This window comes from Coffea arabica, chromosome 6e (assembly GCF_036785885.1).
Source record: "Coffea arabica cultivar ET-39 chromosome 6e, Coffea Arabica ET-39 HiFi, whole genome shotgun sequence".
NCBI classification, from domain to species: domain Eukaryota; kingdom Viridiplantae; phylum Streptophyta; class Magnoliopsida; order Gentianales; family Rubiaceae; genus Coffea; species Coffea arabica.
Window position 1 is genome coordinate 2,463,153 of NC_092321.1, and position 26,900 is coordinate 2,490,052.

The window sequence follows — 26,900 nt, forward strand, 5'->3', positions numbered from 1 at the left end:
TCAAATTTCAAAATCCGAAACTCCCTCTATTATTGTAAAAAAATCAACATTCCCGAAAGGAAATTACTACACCAGAATACATATATTAATCCAGAGCGACCAACTTTTATTTTAAAATAGAAATCTCATCCAAGTTAGGTGAGGGACATAATACAATTTGAACTGGCATCTAACGCCCAATTACCAATTACTACTATTAGTACGGAGACTTAAAAACAGGAGCAATGAATTTGCAATTAACGGACAGTTACAAGTTTTGGGAGCGGAAACAGTCCCCACAGTAACAAGGTAAAAGTATAGCAAGAGACCGTATGCATTATCTTATCCCTCCCGAGTCTCTAGCCCCTGTACTTAAAAGTGAAGGGATAGCCATTTACAGTGGGGCAGCATACTCCAGGCACTGTCGGTCTCCTGACATTAATCTTTCGTCTTTAACAATAATACCTCAATTTTTACAATAGAAAAGGATCACATTTCTATGGTCTGTAAAATCCCTTTTCACTGTGTTGTGGCTTTTGGAACAATTTAACTGATTTTGACTACTTTTGATTTTGAGCAAAAGTTTATCACCTATCATACAGTTCCAGATTATGTGGTACTTCCTCAGCTGTTCTAAGTGAAAAAAGGACGAGGTATGACGACAGCTGGAGGCAATGCAGACGGAAAGTTGAGGTGGCGCCTCCCTCTCACTTTCTGTTCCTTGTGTGTGTGTGTGTTTCTTGTTGTTGTTTGGATTCTTTGTATCTGAATCGTTTGTAACTTCTTCAGCTAGATATAATTTCTGATGTGTGGGTGCTTATTACAGTGAACAGATGGAAGGAGAAGAGGTTTTGAGGACGGTAGAATGTCTGAGAGGGAGATTGCTGGCAGAAAGGGCAGCTTCAAGAAATGCTAAACAAGAAGCTGACCTAATGGCAACCAAGGTTCGTTCTCTCTATTTTCGAATATTTATGCATTCCCTTGTTTTTTTGTTTCCCCCCTCTCACTTTTCTTTTCCTTTTCCCTTTTTTTTTTGTTGCATACAAGCTGTAAATCTATTTTCGTTAATATTCTGGTCGAAATGACTACTCGTTAATCTACCGTGTTTTCTTTACCTATTTGCAACGAGGTAGCGAACTTTCCACTTTCTGACTAGTTTTATCTGCCAAATTTCTGAAACAAATTAGTTGATTGAATTGGAGACTCGGCTGCAAGAGGAGACTAAATCAAGAAATAGAGCTGAAAAGAGGCTCAAATTCCTGGTGAAGAAGCTCGAGTCTTTGGAGATTTTCTATGTTTCAGATGAATCAGAACAGTCCAGCTTCGTGGACAAATGTGAAATATCATCCGCATCTTCTGCAGCTTCCACAAGCACCAAAACAGAAGACAAAGAAGCCTATGCCAACCCAAATTATAAGATTCAGAATATTCAAGAATCGACAGAGAATTCTTCAAAGTCCTGGTCCACTGTCGCATCTCAAGATTTGGATCAAAATGTTCCAAAAGTTAGTTCATCCGCCTCTGAGAGTCGGCAAACTCCTGTTGCAGATGAAGAAGAGATTCATAGCCACCCGGAACCCACATCCAGGAAATTTGAGACTGGAGAATTAAGGGAAAAAGAACTATCTCCAACAAAAATATGTCAGAATTCTTCAGTTGAAGAACCCCATTCAGCAAAATCCCGTGATTGTGTATCCAGCCAAAATGACAACAAAATGAACATGGAAAACGATAGGTATGTTGATTGCCCTGCATTCTGCTGCAAATTCTGATATATTCTTTAACTTTGCTTTTGTTAATTAATTCGTAATTTTAACTTCTTAGCTTGAAACTTTCAAACAAAGAGGAGGAGTTGTTCTTAAATGGAGAGGTTGATGAAGAGCAAGATCATTTCGTGGACGACTCAATGGCATTAGTTCCTGTGGATTTGCCAAATAAGCCAAGTCAGAAAATTGATCCGGCTGTCCTTGATTCTACTGTAAAAGAAGTACTGAATGCTCTAAGGCATGCTAAGGAAAAGCTTCAGACTTCAATGGAGAGAAGACGCATGATTAAAGTTGGCTAGACAAGTTCTTCTGTATGTAACATCGGTATCATCATTAATTTCCTTATAGCCTTGAAAAAAATTACCGTATATTCCATATATATTGCCTTCATGGATTTCGCATTATTCTGTGCGTGCAAAGGAATAGTGTCTAAAGGAGAATGCTGCTTGTGCTTTCCTACCATCTAATAAAACTGGCTCAAGGGTCCAATTTGGATTGGTGGATTTATTCACTCTCAGAACTTGGTTTTTTTTTTTTTTGTCTGATATGATAGATTCTAATCTATACCTAATCCTACTCTATATTAGGAGGAGGGGGTGATCCAAAGAGGCCAAGTGAAAAATCTGAGGAACTGAACTATTACCGGTTCAGATGGATGCGTGGCGAAACTTTTCAGGAACTCTAGATTTTTAGAATGCAAGCCAAGGGATTCGATCATTTGACTTACATTCAAGTAGAGCCTTAAAAGTCTCTTGATGACCAACTATTCTAGGAATAGTTAGTTTACAACTTGGTATCCTCGAATTATGATTTATTGTTTTTGGGAGGGGGGAGGGGGTGGTGGTCTTAACTTTTTTCTTTTTTGGTCGAATATGTCAACAATTTCATTTCTCTAATCAAACTTTACAAGAGCCTCAGGCTTAACTAGGGCTGCAAACGAGCCGAGTCGAGTCGAGCTTTGAGCTAATCGAGCCGAGCTTCGACTAAATTTTACCGAGCTCGACGAGCCGGCAAATTTCGAGCTCGAGTTCGAAAAAAAATAAAAAATAATTATTTTATTTTTAAAAAAATAAATAAAATAATACTTTTTTCTTAATAAATAATAAAATATTAAGGATATATACGTAATTTTACTATGAAAATAAAAAATAAAATATATATATATATAATATACGTAATTTTATTATTAAATAAAAATAAAAAAAAAATATATATATATATATATACCCAAGCTCGCGAGCCGGCTCGCGAGCTAACGAGCTTAATATTCTGAGCTCGAGTTTGACTCGAGCCGGCTCGAGCTCGACTCGAGCTCGACTCGAGCTTGACTCGAGCCGCTCGCGAGCGGCTCGATTCGTTTGCAGCCCTAGGCTTAACCATATTTTAAATTCTTGTTTATAATCATCCTTTAATTTGCTTCCTCGGAAGACTGCCCGAACCCTGAAGTATGTACATCTGGGAGACAAAGAGCTTGATATGCCTGAAACTCCGGTTCATCCACGTTTGTACCCTGTCTATACTGTTTTGTTGAACCCTAATGTTAACACATGCGTAAATAACCATAAACCATTTTTCTTTCTTTTGTTTAATAGCAGTTCAATAAGAGTCAATTCATTCGATGAGCTATAAATGCAACGCCTCCAAATAATTCGTAATTACTTGTGAAGATAGATAATTTTCAAGTTTATTGTTTCTGATTTTTACCTCGTTACTCAATGATAATCGACAGCTTCAAAGGAGGGAAAATTAATCGGTTGGCCCGCCAGGGAGGTACCAAAGTGTAGGCAAGGGTAGAGCTGTTAATCGAGCCGAGTCGAGCCGAGTATTTGGCTGCCGAGCTCGACTCGAGTTTAATTCGAGCCGAGCTCTACTCGAGCTCGTTAGGAAAACGAGCTTTAAAATGTGTTCGAACTCAGCTCGTTAAATGTACATGTGGCTCGAGCTCGAGCTCGAGCTTGACTCGTTTATCACAAACGAGTCGAGCTTCACGAGCTCGAGCTCGAGCTCGTGCAAATTAACCTTAATAAAAACCTATAATTTTTAATTTTTATAATTTTGATTTCTAAAATGACAAATATGCCCTTCATTAACGAGTTCTAACGAGCTACTCGAGTATCAAACGAGCCGAGCTTACTCAGCTCGTTAACTAAACGAGCATGTTTCGAGCTCGAGCTCGACTCGTTAACCAAAATTAACGAGCCGAACTAGAGCCTTAACGAGTCGAGCTCTAACGAGCTTTCGATCTACTCGATTGACTTAACAGCTCTAAGCAAGGGGTTCGAAACCCCTTGCTTACATTTCTCATCCCTATCTCCCTAGCATTGAGTGTATGATTTCCTGAAATATCTTCGAAGGTAGTCTAGGCTCCTCTGAATTTTCAATAGTTTATTTAGGTCCATCCTTGTCTCGCTGCCTGCCTCCCCTGATACAGAACTAATTGTAAAAATACTAAAGAAGAAAAAGAAGGTTTTTTTGGGAGGGGGGGGGGGGTTGGGGGGTTAACACCATTTCCGTTTATTGCCATGTCAAAGAACTTCCTCTTTTGGTTTGAAGTTGGGAATTGCACCATTCTCTCTGATGCTAAAGGTAAACGAGGCAAATATAATACTTGCTTTTTTTAGTATTCCCATGTTTTCTGCCATCCAATAATGATTATGGAAAAAAAGAAGGGAAAATCGTTCAAAACGTCCCTCACATTTTGCAAAATAACTTTTTTCATCCTTTACTTTTAAAAGTGTACTTTTACGTCCCTTACAAATTCATATTGATTAAATTTAATCTCTATCTAGGTTTCTGATTAGTTTTTTGTCGGAATCCACCACGTGCCTTGCATGTGATCACTTTTTAAGGGCAAAATTGTCAAATCAAAATTTACATAATTCAATCCATAGTCTCTCACATTTCACAAAATGAATTTTTTTGTCCCTCACATTTCACAAAATGAATTGTTTCGTCCCTCATATTTCACAAAATGAATTTTTTCATCCCTCATATTTTACAAAATAAATTTTTTCATTTTTCATTGTTCATGTGTATGAATAACTTTTTTAAAAACTAATTTATATATCTATTTGATCTCACCTGGACAATACGAATAGCATATAATATATCTCTATTTAATTTTCGCCTAAACATACTGTTTATGTGAAATTAAAATAGATATATACAGGGGTTTAAAAAAATTGTTAGTTTTTCAGTCATTTCGTTCCTTTTACTCGAAAATTGACAACAAAGAAAATATTTAATTCTAAACATTATCAAGTGTTTATATCGAATTAAATTTAGACAGAAAAAATAAACAAAGGAAAAATATGACAAAAAGAAGTAAGTAATTGATACTTTCAAATTTTAAAATAATCATAAGGTAAGAAATTCAACTATTGGTCTTAAAGATAGCAAGTAAAAATTTCAAAGTTAAACTGCAATTTGTTAGCATGACTATAGAATTCGAATTAACACCGATTAATTAGATACTCTTATTAAACAACTCAATAAATGAATTATTACTAAAATAGAAAAGACTACAAATATTGAATAGATTCACATGGTGAAATCACACACATATATATAGGTTTAAAACAAAATAATTAGATTTAAACCCATGTATATATCGATTTGTTTAGGTGAAATCAAATAGAGATATATTACATATTATTTGTGCTGTTTATATGAAATCAAATAGATATATTCATGAATTAAAAAAAATAAAAACTATTTGTACACGTGGTCAATGAGAGATAAAAAAATTCATTTTGAGAAATCTGAGGGATGAAAAAATTTAATTTGTGAAATGTAAGGGACGAAACGATTCATTTTGTGAAATGTAAGGGACTATAGATGGATTATGTAAATTTTGATTTGATAATTTTACCCCTAAAAAATGATTACATGCCTTGCATGTGATGAATTATAGTCAAAATCTAGTCGGAAACCTAGATAGGGACCAAATTTGATCAATGTGAATTTGTAAGGGACGTACAAATATACTTTTAAAAGTAAGGGACGAAAAAAGTCATTTTGAACGATTTTCCCAAAAAAGGACAAATTACATGGTCTTAAGATTTCACCTCTGAAAAGGTCAACAAACTCATAAAGCCTTTTAAAAGGATTTTCTGCTTCTCGGTACTCATAGTCGGGCATAACCAGTACTGCGAAGTGCCCACTTATCGTCCGCTCAAATGAAGCCCGATGTGATGGCCCGATTTGTCACCCATATCATATGAAGAGAAGCATGGCGAATATTCTGCCACAAATCGACCCGACAAACTTCAGGACGTGTAGCTTATCAGGACAATTCGTTTTCAATGTCTAATTCAGTTAACATGGACATGAATTAGTTATTGATGACACTCTCTTTTTTCCCCCCTTTCCTTTGAAGGTTTAGACGTTTCTTTGAACCTAAATAAGAAAAAAAAAAAAACTGTATGGTATTTGCATTATATTATACACACTGGATCGTGATATTCCACCAGTGATTGCAAAATGGGCAGTCAAATCACTACTGAATTTCAGCGATTGCCGATTGGGAACTTTGAAGTTGAAAGGGAGAAGAAGGGAGCATAAAAAGAAAAAATAGTGAAAAAATATGATAAATTAATGAAATACCCATTCCTTACAAATGTTTACCAATCAACTGTTATTGTAACTAGTGCTCTATCTTGTGTGGAGGTGACAAAATATATTTATCAAAATTATCTCTTTAAAAAAAGTTATTTTATGGGTTTTAAATATCTTCTTATATTGAAAGACGATTTAATTATTAACCACAAAAAAAAGATGATTTAACATATATTTTAGACTATAGCCCAGCAAAATGATTTTTTGGAACTAGAGTAGGAAGTGTCACAATATTCTTTTCTTTTTGCCTTATAATCAACTAGAAGAGAGTAATTTTGTGCTAAAAAAAAACATAAAAATGGTAATAATGGCTATGGTATAAAAACTTGAGATGAGCAAAAGTTGCCTAAAATGATGGTTTACTGTTCATAAACGTCAAAAGAAACCAGAAAGTAAAATTTCAGCCATGTAACAAAAAGCACAGAATTTACTCGGCCTCAAGAACGAGGCCAAGAAGAGAACGACGATAAAATAAACAGCAATATATACATTTAGCTGCAAGAGGAGAGAAGTGGTAGTTTATATTATTATTACTATAAAACATATAAATATTTATCAAAGATCATCTCTTGTAGTAGGAGTATTGTTTTATAATCCTTCAATTCTTGTCCAGTCTCATTAATCTATCTAAGATCTCATCTGACACCAATCCAGGAAAGATTTTCTGCCCAGAAATTCCAAAAAGTCCAGTGTTCTTTTCTTTCCTTATCCTCTACTCATCCCCTCTGATCCAGGAACAAAGTCTGTCATAATCGAATCTTAAATGGGTTTTACAGCTAAGATGTTGTTGAAAGGTGACACAACCATGGAAGGTCCACAGAAATTGAACCCAGGTTCAAGGTATGCACCAACAAAACCATCAGTACACCTCCATATTCTCTGAACTTAATACAAAAAACTATTGCTTTCTTGTCTCGAAGACATATTTTCTGCCTAGATTCTTGCCCATACCCGTTTGGTCCTTTCCTGGTTCTGTGCAGTTTTGTTAGATATTAATGGTGTCTAGGCCTTGTAGTCCTGGTGGGTATATAATATTAAGAGTTCTAGTTGTGGGCTTGGAACATAAGCAAAAACTGGAGCTAAGATTGGGTTTAACAGATATATTTGCTGGTTCTTTTGGATGATCTCTGTATTATGTGTCATAAAAATGTTAGCAAATAGTACTACTTGTATATACGTGCAAGAGCTTGAATTGGGGTTGTGGACGTGATTAAAAAATGAAAAACATTGTTCAATGAGTATCACGGTTCTCGAATAGATTTGATTTTGAAAAAAAAAAAATTAGGGGCGTACACGTGAGCTGCTAAGTGGTCGCACAGAGATGATTAAACCTTGTTGGAAACCATCTGTTGAGGGTGATGGAAGTAGGCGAGGTGCGGATTCAAACGGCAGATTCGATGGGTTGCTGTGGTATAAGGATTTGGGTTCCCATGTGAATGGAGAATTTTCGATGGCTGTAGTTCAAGCTAATGGCTTGTTGGAGGACCAGTGCCAACTTGAATCAGGATCATTGAGTTCCCTCACCTCAGGGCCTCGTGGAACGTTCATCGGAGTCTATGATGGGCATGGAGGACCAGAGACGGCCCGCTTTATCAATGACAATCTTTTCCACAATTTCAAGAGTACGTGTCCCATTACTATCTAGATGCCAGTCTGTTTTAGTTTACATATAACTGTAGCAAACTTTGATTTCCAAGTGTTTCATTTGTTTCGGTACAGTAGTGCAAGTGAGAATGAGTTGATCAATTACATTTGTCAAATTCTACTGCTATTCAAAAGCATGTTCTGGCTTTGTATATATATTTAAAGGAGGTCTAACGGGCTGATGAATTCAATGAACTTGAAATCAGCTAGTCTGCCAAGTTAATCTGATGAATACATGGAACTGATAGTTTGCAGCTACGGTCGAGCTTGACCAAGGGAGCTAAACAGTGGATGCATTTGGGATTTATGTGAAAGCGTAATATGCCTAGCTAATCATGAATGGACTCTCTCTTTTGAGCTATTTATTGTGTTGCTTACTCATCCCTCCAATAGCAAGTTTTCAGTTGAAACAGGACATCTAAATATGCACCTTGTATTCAAACTGCTCTATTGCCATGTCATAGCTACTTAATTTTGCTTTGGAATCAAATGGAAGCCAAAAAAAAAAAGTTAGGGGAGAGGACCATAACTTGTGATTAAGAACTCCAAGTTCTTATTTGTACTTCTTATTTGGTATCAGGACTCTTTATTTGTACTTATAGTCCGATGAATTTTCAGGTGTTGTCTGCCTGATGACTTCTGTTGAATAGATATTAGCAACACCTTGAGAGAGAAATTATTGACAATGTTGTTAATCCTGCCTCTGTTAGCTGATTCTTGTAACTTATAACATTTATTGCTCTACATGTACATTCAAATTTGGTGTTGCACAGGGCATAGAACTCTTTTGTTTCGTCCACTTACGGTGATTTTCATGACATGATTTTTTGCTCCAGAATTTGCCACTGAGCATCAAGAAGTATCTGCAGATGTCATAAAGAAGGCTTTTTTGGCAACTGAAGAGGAATTCCTTTCTAGTGTAAAGCAGCAATGGCTGGAAAACCCACAGCTTGCATCAGTTGGAGCGTGTTGTTTGGTTGGGGTAATATGTGACGGCCTCCTATACGTTGCCAATGCTGGAGACTCCCGTGTGGTACTGGGAAGAACAGAGAAGACAGTTAGAGGAGTCACAGCTATACAGTTGTCAACAGAGCATAATGCTAGTATTCAGTCTGTGAGGGATGAACTTCAGTTATTGCATCCAGATGATTCACAGATCGTGGTTCTAAAACACAAAGTTTGGCGTGTAAAGGGGCTCATACAGGTAACTTTTCTGTAATTCTGGCATGTGCACGAGGTCTTCACCATGACTTAGGAGTTCGGTTGTTGTTGGTCTCAAATTTACTGTTAAAAGAATTTGTTGATCCCAAATTTATTGTTAAAGAATGAGAGCGTGCTTATATAAGCCTCGTCTTTGTTAAAAAATAAAAAAAAAATTAGGATTTGCTTCACGAACAAAATCCATGAAAAAGAACAAGCACATGGCAAAGCCAACAAACGCAAGTTTTAACAAAATCAATAATGTTATCGAAAGTCTCTATTATAATAGTCCTGATAACCCTATCAATGATAGTATCAAATGTCTCTATTATAAGAGTCCTAATAACTATATTTATGGAGCTACTTCTAGTAAAGATATAATAGGAATAGGAAAGACTCATTTTGGCATAAGGTTTGCAATTTGTCATCTTTTAACGACCTTTTCTATAATGTCATCTTTTCAGGTTTCCAGATCAATTGGTGATGCCTATCTTAAGAAGCCAGAATTTAACAAAGAACCACTACTTGCCAAATTCAGGCTACCAGAACCATTTTCCAGACCAATCCTCAGTCCTGAGCCATCAATATTTATCCACAGACTCAACGCCAAGGATCAGTTTCTCATTTTTGCTTCAGATGGTTTGTGGGAGCATCTTAGCAATCAGGAAGCAGTAGACCTTGTCCACAGCTATCCTCGCAATGTATGTTTCAAAGTGCTCTAAACATGCCAACAATATTTACTGGTTTTGATTTTTTTGGGGATAATCATGATATTGGTATTGACTGTGATTCACGTACAGCACGGAAGGGTTTTGCCAGCAAAACATCCAAAGGACTTGAATCTTCGATGACTCGTTAGTTGCATCATATGGCTTCAAAATGAACTAAGAGCTTTGGATATAGTTTCTGAGTAACTGATATACTTGCTGAGGGAGCATGATTATTATTATTTTTTTGATCCATCACCCTTCCCATCCTCAAAGGTTCAAGATTTGAACCTTGAACTTGACAGCGAAACCCTCCCCTAACGGTTAAATCAATTATGATTTTGTTTGTATTTATTTTTATCTTTGCACGGTCGTAGATCAATGATATCATAACTTGTCTTGCAGGTGGGCAGTAAAAGCCCTACCATTTTTTATTTTTATTTTTTTGTCTTTTTTGTTATCAGAGTCTAACATGCACTTTTGAACAGGGCATTGCTAAGAGACTTATTAAAGCTGCACTCAAGTTGGCGGCCAAGAAAAGAGAAATGAGATATTCTGACCTGAAGAAAATTGACCGAGGTGTTAGGAGACATTTTCATGATGATATCACGGTTCTGGTTGTGTTTCTAGATCCACCTTCTATGAGTTGGATCTATTCTCGTAGTTCAACTGTTTCGATAAGAGGAAGTGGAGGTGTATTTTCCCATGCTAAGTCCTAGTCTTTTTAACATTTTCTGATTTTGTGCTGCAGCTCTTTCTTCCCTTTTAACAAATACGGAGGGATACCCATCTGCTTGGGCATCATCATAATTTTGGGTCTAGTTTTAGTTTTAGTTTTGTTTTTTCCACTCTTCTGTTTATGGAATTCCCTCAGTCGTTAGCGTTAAGAGTACCGGCGGATGATAAAGGGAGTAGTGCCTTTTTTCCAGAAATGTGATGCATCGATGCATGTTATTCCTCCACATTTTGGTCGAACTGCAACGAGGTGACAGAATACAACTGAAGCAGTGGCTACCACCATGATGACATGTTCACGTGAAATTCCCCGGCAAAGCTTGTAAATGTGCAATTTCTGCCCATCCTTCCCTCTGTCTAGTATTGTCTCTCGACATTCGTCCCCCTTAAAATGTAACTTTTGGCATTCGACTGTCGTGTTATTTGCAGTAGGCTGGCTGTTAATGTCTTCACCTGGCCTTGTTTTCAGATACTGCAAAAATGGCTTCATTGCATTTTTTCAACTTCGTATGTGCAATTGAGACGTTCTTGATATACCTAAAAGAGCTAAATTTTAGCTTAATCTTGACTTGAACTTGCAGGTTCGCGATCCATCGAGCACCCCAAAAAAAAAAAAAAAAAAGAACTGGCCTTCGAGTAAAAGACATTTCCCCATAATAATAAAAGATCAAATATTGATCGATTCAATTTGAATCAACACCGAGTCCGGTCGAGCATAAGAAATAAATAAAAAGAAACACCTAATAACTGGCCTTAGTAACAGACACCACACCATAATTCAGGTTAGATCACCGCCAAATCCAGTTGAATCGTTAATTTAACTGGCTCATGATGACTTGAGAGTCTAATTAGTTTACAGCTCTATTTTTTAAGGTGGGATCAAAACTATCATTTCAATGTAATCATTCTCAAGAGACAATATATACCTTCCACGTCCCAACAATCGTACCACCAATGCCCACTCAAGACGAGACGGAGGGCATAGTCGCTAACGGTCATCGTATTTTCAATTGTTCAGTTCTACAATCATAGGACTCGAACAATTTTGAGTGAAGGCTAACGTATGCTAAACTTGATTCAAAGGATATCGAAGATAAAATACTTCATACCATTTCGCAGCAAGACGGAGTTTACTTGCATTCATTCAAGAAATAGGCAAACATCACAGCGTTCCCCAAATTTATATCACAAAACTTTTTCTTGCGATGGTAAAAAAATCAACTTGGGATACACGCACAAAAATTGCTAGTAGAATGATTGGAAAATCTGAATAATAAGCCCAGGAAGCCAAGTTTCACAGATCACAAAGAGCTCTTACATAGTCCCCCTAAAAATTCATATTACAAAAAGCAAATATAGAAAAAAGACTACCAAAAAAACATAAAAAGGAGGAAAGAAAACAACTTGAAATCATCTAAACCTTCCTATAGATTCCACTATGGCGCGACCATCTGGCAAGACAATGGTAGTTAACAAGCAACCTTCGACACACGAATTTATCTCAAATGACCAATCTAAAAATTTATAACAGCCAAATCATAGTCTAGTAGGAATAGATAACCCTATAAAATCAAGACTAGCAAGAAGAAAACAGACGAGCCATCTGTCCAATTATATCAAGCAGAAGTCACCCATCATAATTGCGAGATCAGGTTGGAACACTGCGATTAACACAATTACTGTAAAAGACACTGAGAATACCACAGCAACATACAAACAGACACAGACCTAACGTCGCAATTTCATTTGTGCTCTCTACCTCAAGATGAACCAAAAACCCATGCTCAGCTGTCCTATGCTTAACATATGCTACAAGATAAGAAAGATATCTTTAGACCATGACAAAGTTATATAACATGCACCACTTCATAGCAGCATTAACTAGTGTTACTAATTATAAGAAGTTAGAACAAACTACATACCTGCAAATTGATTTAGAAAACTATTATGCAGCTTTTAAGGAACAAAATTTTGACTAATAAAAGCAGAGCCAATTGACCAATTGCATGATGAGTCTATTAATAATGTTCAAATCCATGCAGAAGAGCTAGACATGAGATGGAACACAATTTTATATGTAGGAAAATGTTAAATCAGCCAAGTGAAATGCCAATCTAATATCATATTTCAAACCCAGTCAGACCTTTATGCACCTTCAGACTGAGACGATGGTCATGAGATGGTTGTAGAAATGTCAACAAGAAGGTTATCATGCACAACAGACCAAATATAAACAAACAAGTTCTGGAGAAACTTAATAGAAAATAAAGTTCCAGACACAACCAAACAGGTGAGATCAAGCATGTAGGAAAAATTCTCTAAAGCTTAAACTTCTGTTTGAAGTTGATCATTTGAGTTATTTCAATGTGATGAAGGTTGCTTCACATATACCACGTCTTACCAGATAGACACAAACTAATGTGATAGCCAACTACGAATTACAAACAACACTGGAACAAAAGATGATCTGCAACTGGAAGTGCTATGTCTGGAAGTCCAAAGGTGAAGCTACTGGGGGTAACAAGATGTTAAAGCTTTAGCCTGTCAATCTGGAAACAAAGGAGCAAAAGGAAACGCAACTAAGGCACCATTTGATGGTTTAGTACAGCAACTAAAACCTAGAGTTTAGCATATCATAACTGAACAGTACATTATAATGTAAACACAATCTTACACACTCACTGCAAAAGGGATAGGTAAAAAGAATTCATGGACCTCCACCAGCCTTGCTCAAAACAGCTGCCTCCTGGAAATTCATCGAGAAAAATTAGCATAGAATACAGTTTTGCAGGAAAAAAAGGTTTGAGGTGAATTATCCATTGAAAATTGGCTTACTGTCTCTATGTTTCCCTCCCCATTAGCTGGTCCTAAGGAGGTAGACTGATTTTGCGAAAATCTGTAAGGTAACGTCAAGAAAATGTAAAATTAGATCCAGAGAGATGGATCATGACTCCAGTTGGCCCCAAAAAACAACACAAAAAAAAATTCTATTAAAAATTGCAGAAATGAGACGGACCTGATTGCTCTGGCCTTCTTTTTATCTTCCTCCACTGAATCAGGTTTAGAAGCCGGAGCAAACCTTGCAAGCCTAGCTTTCTTCTTCGCCTCCTCGTCAGCAGAAGTAGATTGAGCAAGCCCAAACCTGAGAAACAATAAAAAAAATATGAATAAGCTGGTCCACCAAAAAACAAAAAAAACCACCCTTTGTTTCTTTCCACGAATACGTGCCGACAAGAATGAAAAGTATAAACCTTTCAGCTCTGGCCTTCCTCTTGTTCTCCTCTGATTTCTTCGATGCTTCTGATCCATGAGAACCAGTCCCTGTGCCAAACCTGCAGTAAGGTGCTATCAAAACGACAAAACTAGTATAAAAACCCTCTATGGTTAATTATTAGAACCAAACGCACCAATGAAATCTTTCACTTCGCAATCAAAATTGAAAAGTCGACAAATAAAATCGGCCCAACTAAACCAATAAATCTCTCATGCTGTAATCAAAATTAAAGAGTTTACATATAATTGGTCCGTAAGAATATTAAGTAGCACGCACGATGCAACAGCAGCAAAACCCTGACACCAAGCTGCGCCAAATAATAGGGTCGAAATAAATAGTTACCTTTCGGCTCGAGAATTTCGTTTTTCTTCTTCGGATAACTGCACGGCCATTCCGAACCTCTCGGCTCTACGAATCTTCTTCTGAATGTCAGTCGCGGCACCACCGGCAGCAGCGTTCTCGCTTCCCGTCGCTGCAGCCTTGGTTTCGCCTCCGCCGCCGCCAGATGAAGCATTCGATGGTGCGTGAGTGGTGGTGAGTGGAGGAACATCTTCGGAGCGAGGCGATGAATTAGGGTCGGAAGGGTTAGGCTGGGGCTGGGGCTGAGGCTGAGGCTGAGGATGAGCTAGAGGCTTTTTAGGGTTTTCGACCTTGGATGCGGCCGTTGCTGTTGCCATTTTTTAGATGAGAGAGAAAAAGGGTGAGATAGCGTTACAGACACGCGCAGATGAATTCCACCACCGTCGAAGAAAACCAATTGATGCGGCTGGAATGAAATTGCGATTATGGTTGAGTTCGGAGACGCGGAGGTTTGCTTCTGCAAAGGATTCTTTGGAGATGATGAGAGTTGAAACCTTAAAAGGGCGTGAAAACAAGGAACCCAAATTGTAAGAACTGAGAAGCGTGGATCAAAACAAGGATATGTCGTGGAGTTCAGTGGATATTCCTCAGATATGTCTAATCCTATTGTAAGACTAGGCCCATATTTAGACGTACTGACTGGGTTGGGTCAGCCGAAATCTAGATTTTGTATAGCCCGGCCCATCCAGTTGTTCGTTTGATCAAAAAATCCTTCTCAAATTCATTTTCCAGCCCCAAAAAAAAAAGATCAAAAGAAACATGTAAAGCTTTGAATATATTATTTATAAAACAATAATGGGTAATTCATTTCAATTGGTATTCAACGAACATATGTATAGACAACGAATTCTAGCTTAAGTGGTGAGATGTTTCACCTATAATCGATGGATAAATCATGGATACGAGTCATCAAATAAGTAAGTGGTTTGAAAAGAAAAAAGGAGCATGTGTATATAAATTTGGGAAAGAATAAATTATTCTTGATCATTTTGAAAAGAAAAAATAATGAACATGTGTATATAAATTTGGAAAAGAAAAAATTATTCACATGAGAAATGCAAAAAAAATCGTAAAAAAGTTACAAGTTAATGAAATAAATTTGATGTGAGGATCTTTTTTTACACACAAAAAAAGAGTTAAGTTATATACACCGGTAATATATACACTAATGGGTATGAATGCATGCTATCTAATTTTAATTTGAATTTTAGTTCTATTTTTTTTTTTCTATGTGGCATGCATTTATATCCCCCCGTGTATACAAAGAGGAATTGAAAAAAAAAAAAAAAAAGTGTACTAATGAGCTCATTATGAATTTATCAATAATTATTAAATTTTTACATGTACTGTCTTCTCAAAAGAAAATTCTACTTTGTGCAATACAAAAGTTCGCTTTTATTTTTATAAGCAACTCTTTTTTCTTTTTTGAAATCTAAAAAAATTCTCGCAATGATACTTTGACATACGACAAGACGCGACAAGGACGTTATACAAGTTTGATATGCATTCCTTGAGTCCTTAAACTATTTTGTTTAAACTACCTTAAATAATTTCCATTACTTGTATATATATATATTTATATTTTGTTTATTTCTTGACATTAATACAATAGAAGGTCATGTAAAGAAGAGGAATAGATATATTCTATTAATAAGTCAAGCAAAATGGAGTAAATACTTACAAAATGCTTCCTCAATCCAAAATGTTTGCCATGCTTTTTTATTTTGGAATGTTTCAAAATAATTGTCATGTTACAAAAAGCATTTAGTCTCCATTTCGAATGTTATCCTTTTCTTTATTCGTACATATCTTATATTCAAATTCAAAAATTAGAATTTAAGGGGTAAATTGAAAAAAAAAGGTATAAACACAGTAATCAAAACAATGAGTGTGTTTTGATAGGAGCTTATTTGAAATATTAAAAAAGGTGATTGGAAAGGTCAAAAAGTGTATCGAAATTTATGTTTATTATCCAAGCAAATTATTTTTTCTCAAATCATCCCAACCCAAAACACAAACTATTTTTAAAAAGTTAGTTTGAAATTTGAAAGGTAAAATTCAAAAGAAAACTACAAGTATTGTAATCAAAGCACTATCATTTAAAAAGGTTGGATTTTCGAGAAGTAGCAATCATATTGGGATTGAATGAGGGAGTAGCATATAGGCATGATAAACGATATAATTAGTTTGTGGATAGTCAAATAATGGAAAAAATTATTTGCTTGTATCATAAATATAATTTTTAACACATTTTTTTTATATTTTCGATGATTTTTTTATCTCAAATATATCTCGTCATAAAAAGTGCTACAGTAATCATTTCAAATAATATTTTATCCAAAGTACTTTTTTTCCCTTAAAATTGATGCCCGTGGGATTACAATATGTTACTGTTAAAAGCGAGAGATTGACCGAGTATTTTGCTCGTGGATAAATCCTTTGTATGTCCCCTCTCTTAATTGCCAAAGACTAATGAAATCCAAGAAGGATATGCTGCTTTTGGCTGTACTTCCACGCAGTTAAGCTGGAAAAGACTACCGTTGGGCAGTGGAAGGGGGACAATTTCATCACAAAACAAAAAGGCGGAGGCAATGAAAATGGCATCCATTGTTGTCTTAGCTCCAGTAATGCTGGAATTGGGATTTCTCAGAGCACCGCCAGTCCCTATTCCCCCAATTACTCGCCCAAGATGGGTTCCGTCGTTACAGTTTACCGCTTCTTCCTCACGATCTCATCTCTTATTTTCAGCAGGTCAGCTCCGCTAGTGCTCTAGCATAGCATCACTTTTACATCACTAACTAGGAATTAGCATTTCCGTTTTTGTTTGAATTGTAGGCGGGTACAATAATGGAAGGTGGTTCTATCCAGCAATTGCCTGCACCAGAAAAACCCAACAGGAGGAAAGTTCGTCTATTTCTGGTAACAACTTTGATTCTTCAAGTATTAATCATGCAAGAAAGTTAGCTCAAATATCTCCCTCACTCTCTCTCTCTCTCTCATGTCTGCGCCTCTCTTCTTTTATCTTTTAGCATGACTTATTTTGTACGGTGGTTCGATGAATTGGTCTTGGCTGCGGCAAAAGATAAACAAGATTGGCATAACTGAATGCGAGTGTTGGTGCTAGGCTTTTGAAATGATTGATGATTGCCATCATAAACAATTTGAGGCCTAGGAATTGAGCACCTTTGGTCCACAGCTGACATAGACCACACTACTCTTCTTTGACACCAACGTCCTCGGCCCCTGACTGCATTGAATTTGATATTGAACTAGTACTGAAATAGTAATGTTCCATCTTCACATATTAAGGAACAACGTATTTTCATTTGGAAATCCGTATGTAATATCGACACTAAAAAATGGGATAAAATTTGGCTAGTATAAAGCACTCCAACTTGCTTCAAGTGAAACGTGGCTTTAGGCTGAAATGGGTCTAAGCTAATAAGGTCTTGCTCCACCCTAGCTGCCAATATTTGAAAATGGAGATTTTGCATATCATATGGAGTTAAGAATATTGTTGCTTTTGCAAAGTGATGACTCTAAGTGTGAGAAAGAACTTTTTTTTGGTTTTTTTTTTGGGGGGGGGGGGGGGGGGGGGGGGGGGGGTTGGGGTGTGGGGCAGGTTTCAGTTTTCGTGTTTATGTTGCATATGCATTACATCTCACCTTCCTATCTTGCATGGTTGCACAGCTTAGTGGTTTCTATGTCTTTCTGTTATTTATACCAACTGATTTTTGCCTCAAATTTGAATCGACTAAATTGGACGATTGCAATCTTATTTTACTTGTGAGAACTTGTGGCATTCTGAAGTATGTTCTTTTATTGCTGCTCATTTGCAATACTTACCCATTCATCTGCACCACCTGAAATAGTCTCTTAACTACACTTCCCAGTTTAGGGTATTTAGCCTCAAGGTTTTCCAGGTTATTTTCACAGTCAACATTTTTCCAAATTATTCACTCATTATGATCTCTTTTCACAAGTAGTATGACTTTTGAAATTCTTCACAGAGGGGGAGACTGGAAGTGCACCATCTAGAAATGACATAAATGATGTAAAGAAATCTCACAATATTTCTTCTGATGGTAATTCACAACGAGAGGCACAAAAACCTGAAAATTATGTCTCTTCTGTCAGAACTGTTGCTTTATGTGTAAGTACCATGAAAGTTATTTATATTTACTGTACTTTGAAAGTCATCTAGTGAACCACGAATTGAAGTCAAAGCAGTCAACTTTTTTTTTTTTAGGTGTTCTCAGCAGTGGCATTTGGTGTTGCTTTAGGATTCAAAGATGGAGTTGACAAGGCATCTGAGTTTTTTGCTGGGTATGTTATAGCAGCAATTATTGAGTTTTTTAGCCTTATGATTTTGGCTGAAAAAGAAAATACCAAAACAAATTTTGCATTTCCCTCTTCCTTTTCTGACACCATTTATTTTTTAAACTTATTACATTGTGTTAAGATGTTACAACCCGTATACGAGGATGTAAAAACTGACCTACAGCACAAAGATTGAAAGTTTTTTTCAAAATTATAGATCGTCAAAATCAGATCCATGTCGGCCATTCCTCAGTGGCAAGTTATACTTAAATTTCTCTTTGGCTGTTTGGTCACCATTAGAATTTACCATTAAAGCATCACACAGAAATTGATTACTGCTTTTGCTACAATAAATCAAATTACTTTGTCAGCTCTTTTGCTTGTCCTAACGACTACTTTCACATTTAGATGCACATCAGAACACGTCATCCTTTTATTCTACTATTTAATTTTCATACTGGTTGTAGAGCCTCAACGTCAATTCATCTTTCCTACTCTTTTTAGTGCAAAAAGTTCCAAAAATTTAGAAGGTTGAAAAGTTCAGAGGCATATATCTTGTAGTAAAATTCAAGAAGTAGGAGTTTAAGTGGCTATCTAGGTCCTGATCTGCATTTAGGAGAACATTCAACTTTGAAGCATTTAGGTGAAAAATGAAGAGTAATGCTCTATTAGAATATATAGACAGAGTTATGAAGTAAGATTGTTTTTGGTAAGATTTACAAATCTGTGAAGAAGGTAATGATGAAAAGCTCTAGGAATTCTACCAAGCTTAATTGAACAGCTATTCCCAAAGGCTGCTCAATGTGCCTAAGTAATTTCACACTGTTTCACCCATATGGAATTTCATGTTGAGAATTCTTGTAACTTTATGAGGGCATACAACAAATTCAGCTAACTTTTAGTAATTATGATTCGAGAAAAGAAATGAAATAAGTGTTCTTGCCTCGTGGGATAAGTACAGTTACAAACTGTGGACTAAGAAAACACTGAAAAATAGAAAAGGTGCCGTTAACTCATGAGGAATAAAATCTCAAGAACTAACTTAAACAATTTTGGCGAGTAAATTGGTGTACTAAAAATTTCCTAAAGAACCAAAAATTTGGTCTACATATCTGTGTACAAATGTGACCTTTCAGTGTGTATGAATGTCTGATCATTGCCCGTCACATTCTTACAGTTTCTGCCTATACTTCCAGGAGTTTCCTGAACTTGATACAATTGAGATATGAGTGTTTTCACTTTCAGGTACTTACTGGAGCAAAGTTTGTCAGTTGACAATCTGTTTGTCTTTGTTTTGATCTTCAAGTACTTCAAAGTTCCGCTCATGTATCAGGTGCTGATTGGACGTCACCTGTTCCACTCTCACAGTTCTTCTTCTCATTTTCCTCTTAGCTCTAGGTTCAGCTTTTGTTGGGTTCCTTGAGTAATATATCATGCTGAATTTCTACATTTTGCTTTGCAATATAGAATCGGGTGCTGTCCTACGGTATTGCTGGTGCTATATTCTTCAGATTGTCGCTGATACTTCTTGGAACAGCCACACTTCAGGTTCTTCATCACCATGACAAACATATGAAGACGCACACACTTGTTTACTTATCCCAAAGATTGATACTTAAATATGTGTGCCACTTATCCCACATGCTGAGTTCATTGTTTCTCTGATCTACTCTTAGAGGTTCGAGGTGGTAAACCTACTGTTGGCTGCAATACTATTGTACTCCGCGTTCAAGGTGCAATTTATGTTCTTATCACATATAGTTGCCATGGATTGTATAGTACTTTGACTTCCTTGTAAATCGTTGAATAGAGCTAGTTTTTTAGATGACTTATTACTTGGTCCTTCTCTGCTTCTTATACCACTTTACATATTGGCTTCTAACTAAGTACTAAAACAGATTCACCTTATATTATAATTGGTTGGCCATATCAGAGATTACTATCCACTTGGAACCAAGACCCTCAACAGCTTGAACTAATATTAGTTAGGTAAATGGTCTCCTTATTGTTCTTCTGAGTAGGAATACTATATTATGCAAGATGAAATAACTTCTCCTGCTCAGAACAATTGGATGTCCTTGTGATTTTCTTTTATTTCTTGAAATATATTAATAAATCAGGTTTGGCTCATTAATTGTGCATGTATGCCCATACGCACATATAAAAAAACACATGTATACATATTCACATTCACATCTCTAATAGGGTTCTTAGGACATGCATTTACGTTCTTGAATTGCTGATTATTTCCATTTTAAACCCATGCTATTTGTATTGTTGATTTTGCAGAGTAACTTCAATTCATGTTCTTGAATCGGCATGTTTTCTATCTTTTCCCTATAATCTCGTACTTTAGTCTTGCTTATTCACTAGTAAATTCATGATTACATTGCTCTTCTTGTCTCACTGTAGCTGTTTGCAGAGGAAGAGGAAGATAGTGATCTATCTGATAATTTCATAGTGAAGACATGCCAGAAATTCATCCCTGTAACTTGTAATGTGTTCTTACTTTTGAACTTATTCCTTTCCATGTCTACACTCCTGAGTTGCTAGTTTGTCCTAAGGGGTTTCTTCTTTTTAATAATTAAGCATTGATATGTGACTGATTCATTGTTGGTAATAAGCATAAAATTGTGAAACTTTTTATTTCTATACCTCGAGCAAGCTTTTCTTTTCTGCTGGCCCAGTGGCAACATCTCATGTTATCCACTATTGGCTAAATGCAGCCATGCTCACAATGAACTGGTCTTCAGCAATATACCTCTTTACAACATGCCCTTTTCATTTTTCCTATATTGTGCATCGTATTAACCTTTCACCATTTTAGATTGTGGCAAAAAGATGGGAGAGATCTTCACTACATATTGTTGCATTCTTTCCTAATCGCAGAAATTCTGAGTCCTTTCTTTTTCTACTGTTTCAGCAAATTATGATGGGAACCGATTTCTGACAATTCAGGATGGCGCGTGGAAAGTAAGTCTTTCTGCAATATGTTGGATTTAAAAATTTACATCTGCTGTCCAAGACTTTACTTCAACACTTACATTTGTCAAAATCCTACTGCACACAGTGGCTTGGTATACAGGCACATGAAACTGCATACAGGGATCTTATTTATTATTATTAATTTTTTTTTACATGAGCCTTGGACATCTGTATTCTCTGAAGTTGGAAGCAACTTTTTCTTAAATAGATATGTTTCTGATTCCTAAGACGTGTCCACATTTTTGGCAGGCTACTCCTTTGCTTCTGACCGTAGCTGTTATTGAACTCAGTGATATTGCATTCGCAGTATGTCTTCATTTCCCTTATTCATGCAATGAAGAGTTTCTAAAGTTTGAGGTTTGAGCAGGATGAATTTTTCTTTATCTCTCAGGTCGATTCAATACCAGCAGTTTTTGGAGTAACAAGAGACCCTTTTATAGTATTCACATCCAACCTTTTTGCCATTCTAGGTACATTCTTAATTCTAGCAGTTAGTGGTTCTGCGATAAAACAGGGTTGTTGTGCACTGAAATCCACCTGTATTTGGATGACATGAAGTTCTGCCCAAAATATAGTATGTTATGCTCAATACAACTATTCTTGAACAACTTCTCTGTTGTTCCTTTTCAGATTTTGAGGTTATAGCTCCCATATCAGTGATGAAGAGTCACCAAGTTATGACATTTTTCTTTAAAGTCTCATCTCTGTGATCTAATCGCATGAGATGAGATATGCGCCATGTCTACCGAGGACTATGACCTTTATCTGCTTTTTGCAGGTTTAAGATCATTATATTCACTCATTTCAGAAAGTATGGCGGAATTGGACTATTTACAGGTGACGTCGCCGCATCTGTATTCGTTTTTTAGGTGCCCTGTCTGTGTCGTTGTTGAAGTGAAAGTTCTTTGTGGTTCATTCTTCACTTCATGCAGTAGCATTTCGATTAGCATTGCTAGCAGGAGAGCGTGCTGCAAAATTAATGCTTTCATCTAATTACCTGTTTTCTTGATCAGCCTGCCATTGGTGTTGTTTTGAGCTTTATTGGATTCAAGATGATCCTTGACTTCTTTGGTGGGTCTTCTGCGTACACACTATCCCATTTCCTCTCCGTCTATTCATTCAAATTTCATCAAATTCGTTATATAAAATTTTCTCTGTAGGTTACCATGTATCAACCGAGGTTTCGCTGGGCTTTGTTGCTACATCGCTCAGTGCCGGAGTGTTGTTGAGTCTGCTGAAGAAGACCGAGTAGGGAGGGTGAAAATAGAACAGCGAGATAGTGTGATTGCGTAGATGTGTTGGACGTGGGTTCTGCAGCCTTTCTTGTAGATCAGATGAACGCTGAAAAATTTTGATGCTGATCATACATTTACAACACTAGTTCACAATGAAAAATGCAAATCATCTATAATTTGTTAAAGAATGAGATTTCGTGTATAAAAATAAATTTGTTGGTGGATTAAACTCCTTAAATCATTGGATTTGTACTTGTAGTCATCATTAAAGTAATGAATTATATCTTTCTGTTTTTGTTTTTTTGTTGTTTAGTTAAGAACTGCTATAAAAAGAAATCTTACTTTTAAGAACATGCGTAAATTAACTTTTTACAAATGATCGGGGGTAAAAGCAAATTTTTTCTAAATTTCAAATTTTCATTTGTCGGTAAGGGTAAAATTATAATAAACTGAGTAAAATCAAGATCTAATAATGATATTGAATGGAAGGTAAAGATAAAATAGAACATATTTGTTGTTTTTTTTTTAATATGGAATATAACAACAATAATATTCACATAACGAATAGAAGTAATAACTTCTTCTGGCAGTTCTTTCGACTTTGTTTTGAGTTCTCAATAAAAGGGTGCTGGCCTGCGGACACCCCCCCCCCCCCCCCTCCGCCACCAAAACAGAAAATAGGGGGTAGCTGATAGGACTTATTGGTTGGTAGCGTCCATTGAAACGCTAAGGCGGCTTGTCACGGTTTTGTGTGCCGTGACGTGCCCACTTAAACGTGACTAAAGATTTTCACTTTTGTTTGGACAGTGTATTATTTGAACAGTAGAACTGCCCTTACTGAACACAGGCTGAACTTGCCTTTTAACCGGTACGCGAGCGAGGGCCTCTACTCAGCCAGTTTTCCACCTGGTATAGCTTTACGAATTCTATTCGGATGGGATACTAAAATTTAAAAAAAAATACTGATAATCAAAATAAATAGAGAAAATTTCTATTCGTGGGGATTATGGAATGGAGCTGCCAATCTCATCCTGCCATGTTTCAGAATTTAGCCTAAAACGTTTGGACAGTGTATTATTTGAAATATTATTTAGAATAATTACTGTAGCACTTTTTGTGATATGATGTATGTGAGATAAAAAGGTGATTGAGAATATAAAAAGGTAGGTTGGAAAATGTGTTTGTGATGCAAGCGAAATATTATTTGAAATAATTTTGGTATCCAAACACAAGAATTCCATCATCTGTAGATAACTACTCTTAAATATTTACTCCATTTTGTTTGTTTGAAGTTTGCAGTAGGCAGAATGTATGGTTCCAGAAATGCTGGTTACATACATTCTCGCATGCAAGAAGGAGGAAAAGAAAGATGACTGCCGTTTGACAACAGAAAAAAGAGAGAAACAAAGAAAATAAAGCAAGAGCAACTCTGGCGACTAGACTGCATTCCTTTCCTTTGCGTCACTGCTGGCGACAAGTGGAGCAAAGCAAATTGAGAAGGTTGGAGAATGGAAGTCCAACATTCCATCTGCTGCCGCCTGTGCACTGTACTCCTTCGTCTCCTATAAAGCTGCCCCCGGGCGATCATCCTTCTCTCACCTCCTCCTCCGCCTCCTCCCCGTCCTCCTCCTTTCTCAGCCATTCCGAAGCTCTGATTCTGCGATCGCTCAACAAACAATTTCAACTAGTAATGGCCGCTCCGTAAGTCCTTTTTCCTCGCTCCCTGAGCTGGAAATACTACTATGATGAGACTTTTCAATCTTTTTCTGAATAGAGCTGTGAATAATAACTTCAATTGTGCACCGCTACTATCTTGCAGAAGCGTGATAGAGGTCCTTCCTCCATCTTTGGATTCCACATCTGAACCACCGCCTCTCTTCGATGGGAACACTAGGTACACACATTCTTCCTCCTCCTCTTCAATGTTATGGTTCGTCATTTGTGTTTTCCTTCTTTCTTTTTTCTTTTTTTTTTTAATAAATATTTATTTCCTTTCTTTTTCTGCCTTCATATTTTTTCCCCCTTAATATGTATTGTGTATAATTTGATACTTGTGTATAAGTGCGCTGTGTAATACGGATGTGTCTATTTTTTCTGGAAGGTTGTATATAAATTACATGTGCCCATATGCTCAGCGTCCCTGGATTGCCAGGAACTATAAGGTTTGTCAAATGCCCCGACTTTTCGGTTCTGGTCATATAGTGACTGCTGATTAACTAGCACCTAGTTTTCTGAGGTTAAATATTTCTCTCTCTCTCTCTCTCTCTTTTTTTTAGGTAATTTAATTAAAGGTTATTTTCCCCTTTATGCAGGGTCTGCAAGAAAAGATTAAGTTGGTTGCAATTGACCTCCAAAACAGGCCCGCTTGGTACAAGGAAAAAGTTTACCCTGAAAACAAGGTGATCCCCTCTCTGGAACCTTCAAATCATCATAATAATAATGATGCAATTTACTTGAATCAAAGAATTTTTCTTTTCAGTGGTGAATTGTAAATAAAATTGCTGAGTGAATCTGATAGCTAATTGTGTTTGGTTTCCCATAGGTGCCATCCTTGGAGCACAACGGTAAGGTGATCGGAGAGAGCCTGGATTTGATCAAGTATATCGATGAGAACTTTGAAGGGCCGCGTCTCCTACCTGATGTAAGACTTCAAGAAACCATCGCTATTTATTCTTGATCGATGGATGTTCTTCCGTGTCTATTTCTCCCTCCCAATACATGGGTGAAGCTGGAATGTTGATTTTGAAATTGCAGGACGCTGAGAAGCAGAAATTTGCTGAAGAGGTGATAGCCTACAGTGATACAATTGTGAGAACAGAGTATGCGTCTTTCAAAGCAGAGGACCCTGTGAAAGAAGCTGGCGGTGGTTTTGATTACTTGGAAGCAGCTCTCCAGAAATTTGATGATGGCCCTTTCTTCCTGGGTCAGACCATAAGCCTGCCGGACATTACTTATGCTCCATTTGTCGAGAGGTTCAAGGGCTTCTTTGAAGATGTGTGGAAGTATGATATCACATCGGGCAGGCCTGCATTGGCGGCATGGGTTGAAGAGATCAACAAGATTGATGCTTACAAGCAAACAAAATGTGATATTAACAAGACCATTCAGCTCTACAAGATTCGTTTTATGGGTGAAAAGTGAATTTTAGATTTTTCCCTTAATGAGCGGTTTGACCAAATTCCGTTCTGTAATAGAGTGTGTGTGTAGTTGGTTTGCTTTGAAATGTGGTAGTGTCGTATGTTTCGCCCAGAAAAGGTGATCCTTTTTTTAAAAAAATAAATTTTCCTGTACCTTGAGTTGGAATGATGATAATTTGGAATAAATTTTAGTGTCTTAAATGGGCTCTCTTTTTTTTTTTTTTTTTTATCTAGTAGAATTATAAAATTATGAACGTTAGTTGTGTATTTATTATAGTTACTCTTTCTTTGAAGGGGACGATGAGAAATTTATAATCACAAAATAAGAGAGGTTGGGTTAACTTCCTTTGATACTAAATTTACATTCTATCCATTATTCCGAATTATTGTATTAACACTTTTATGATTTGAAGTATGTGGGATGAGAAAGTTATTGAAAAACGTGTTTGCATTGCGAATAAATAAATTTGAAAAGTGTATTTGAAATGTTTTTAGTTTTTCTTACTAATCTATACATGGAAGGAATAAAACAAATTTTCTTGATATTGTCTTTTATTTATTGATGAAAGTTGGTTTTCTTTAGTTATAAAATGACTTCTAGTAATCAAATGATGCAAAAAAGGTTGAATAATCGACATTCATATGCATATTTTGGATTCCAATTTAAAATGTATCAAAGCTTTGCGTGTGTGTTTTTCAATCCTTTTAAAATCCTCGCAATGGTTCTTAGTGCTATTAGCAAAACTTATCATACACATATATACACACATACATACACAAGTAATTATTAATCTCTCTTACATGTATATAATTTTCTCAATTAATCTTACTATTCAAATATTCTAACACCTGAACTATATTTTAATAAGCGCTCATTGAGCACCTGTTATGTTGATCCATGCTAAATGTAATAACTAATGGTAAGTAGTATCAATGTACAT

The 26,900-nt window shown here is 36.4% G+C and overlaps 5 protein-coding genes across 11 annotated transcripts; 4 read left to right on the forward strand and 1 right to left on the reverse strand.

The window, feature by feature from the left end:
- The first annotated feature begins 375 nt into the window (after positions 1 to 375).
- LOC140003755 (uncharacterized) lies at positions 376 to 2,506 on the forward strand. Of its 2 annotated transcripts, XM_072054348.1 has the most exons (5): positions 376 to 672; positions 806 to 923; positions 1,167 to 1,714; positions 1,804 to 2,056; positions 2,333 to 2,506. In XM_072054348.1, the coding sequence occupies exons 1-4, from the start codon at positions 635 to 637 to the stop codon at positions 2,042 to 2,044; spliced, it is 945 nt and encodes a 314-aa protein (XP_071910449.1). In that variant the 5' UTR covers positions 376 to 634; the 3' UTR covers positions 2,045 to 2,056; positions 2,333 to 2,506. The 2 variants fall into 2 exon arrangements, with proteins under 2 accessions (XP_071910449.1, XP_027070399.1); XM_027214598.2 differs by lacking the exon at positions 2,333 to 2,506 and having other exon boundaries at positions 377 to 672; positions 1,804 to 2,250.
- A 4,560-nt stretch (positions 2,507 to 7,066) lies between these two features.
- LOC140009269 (probable protein phosphatase 2C 38) lies at positions 7,067 to 10,723 on the forward strand. The gene is made up of 5 exons (XM_072054349.1): positions 7,067 to 7,202; positions 7,648 to 7,984; positions 8,843 to 9,210; positions 9,671 to 9,907; positions 10,402 to 10,723. Exons 2-5 carry the CDS (start codon positions 7,684 to 7,686, stop codon positions 10,630 to 10,632), a joined length of 1,137 nt encoding a protein of 378 aa, XP_071910450.1. The 5' UTR covers positions 7,067 to 7,202; positions 7,648 to 7,683; the 3' UTR covers positions 10,633 to 10,723.
- Positions 10,724 to 11,890: 1,167 nt separating this feature from the next.
- LOC113695458 (uncharacterized) lies at positions 11,891 to 14,818 on the reverse strand. 2 transcript variants are annotated; one of them, XM_027214570.2, is made up of 6 exons: positions 14,265 to 14,818; positions 13,900 to 13,980; positions 13,665 to 13,790; positions 13,484 to 13,544; positions 13,331 to 13,394; positions 11,891 to 13,197 (listed from the first exon to the last, which is right to left on the reverse strand). In XM_027214570.2, exons 1-5 carry the CDS (start codon positions 14,597 to 14,599, stop codon positions 13,356 to 13,358), a joined length of 642 nt encoding a protein of 213 aa, XP_027070371.1. In that variant the 5' UTR covers positions 14,600 to 14,818; the 3' UTR covers positions 11,891 to 13,197; positions 13,331 to 13,355. The 2 variants fall into 2 exon arrangements, with proteins under 2 accessions (XP_027070371.1, XP_027070372.1); XM_027214571.2 differs by having other exon boundaries at positions 12,954 to 13,197; positions 13,323 to 13,394; positions 14,265 to 14,776.
- Positions 14,819 to 16,710: 1,892 nt separating this feature from the next.
- Positions 16,711 to 23,117, forward strand: LOC113697176 (thylakoid membrane protein TERC, chloroplastic). 5 transcript variants are annotated; one of them, XR_003449806.2, is made up of 14 exons: positions 16,712 to 17,033; positions 17,118 to 17,201; positions 18,293 to 18,435; positions 18,532 to 18,608; positions 19,848 to 19,935; positions 20,070 to 20,150; positions 20,279 to 20,335; positions 21,015 to 21,096; positions 21,526 to 21,575; positions 21,837 to 21,893; positions 21,979 to 22,057; positions 22,218 to 22,424; positions 22,601 to 22,658; positions 22,748 to 22,860. XR_003449806.2 is itself a non-coding variant. In XM_027216665.2 (14 exons), the coding sequence occupies exons 1-14, from the start codon at positions 16,874 to 16,876 to the stop codon at positions 22,837 to 22,839; spliced, it is 1,167 nt and encodes a 388-aa protein (XP_027072466.1). In that variant the 5' UTR covers positions 16,714 to 16,873; the 3' UTR covers positions 22,840 to 23,117. The 5 variants fall into 5 exon arrangements, 3 of the variants coding, with proteins under 3 accessions (XP_071910452.1, XP_027072466.1, XP_027072468.1); XM_027216665.2 differs by having other exon boundaries at positions 16,714 to 17,033; positions 22,366 to 22,424; positions 22,748 to 23,117; XR_011816671.1 differs by lacking the exon at positions 21,979 to 22,057 and having other exon boundaries at positions 16,711 to 17,033; positions 21,837 to 21,944; positions 22,058 to 22,424.
- A 1,108-nt stretch (positions 23,118 to 24,225) lies between these two features.
- LOC113694995 (glutathione S-transferase L3-like) lies at positions 24,226 to 26,160 on the forward strand. The gene is made up of 6 exons (XM_027213941.2): positions 24,226 to 24,523; positions 24,642 to 24,716; positions 24,924 to 24,984; positions 25,135 to 25,221; positions 25,365 to 25,463; positions 25,577 to 26,160. The coding sequence occupies exons 1-6, from the start codon at positions 24,513 to 24,515 to the stop codon at positions 25,961 to 25,963; spliced, it is 720 nt and encodes a 239-aa protein (XP_027069742.1). The 5' UTR covers positions 24,226 to 24,512; the 3' UTR covers positions 25,964 to 26,160.
- Positions 26,161 to 26,900: the final 740 nt, after the last annotated feature.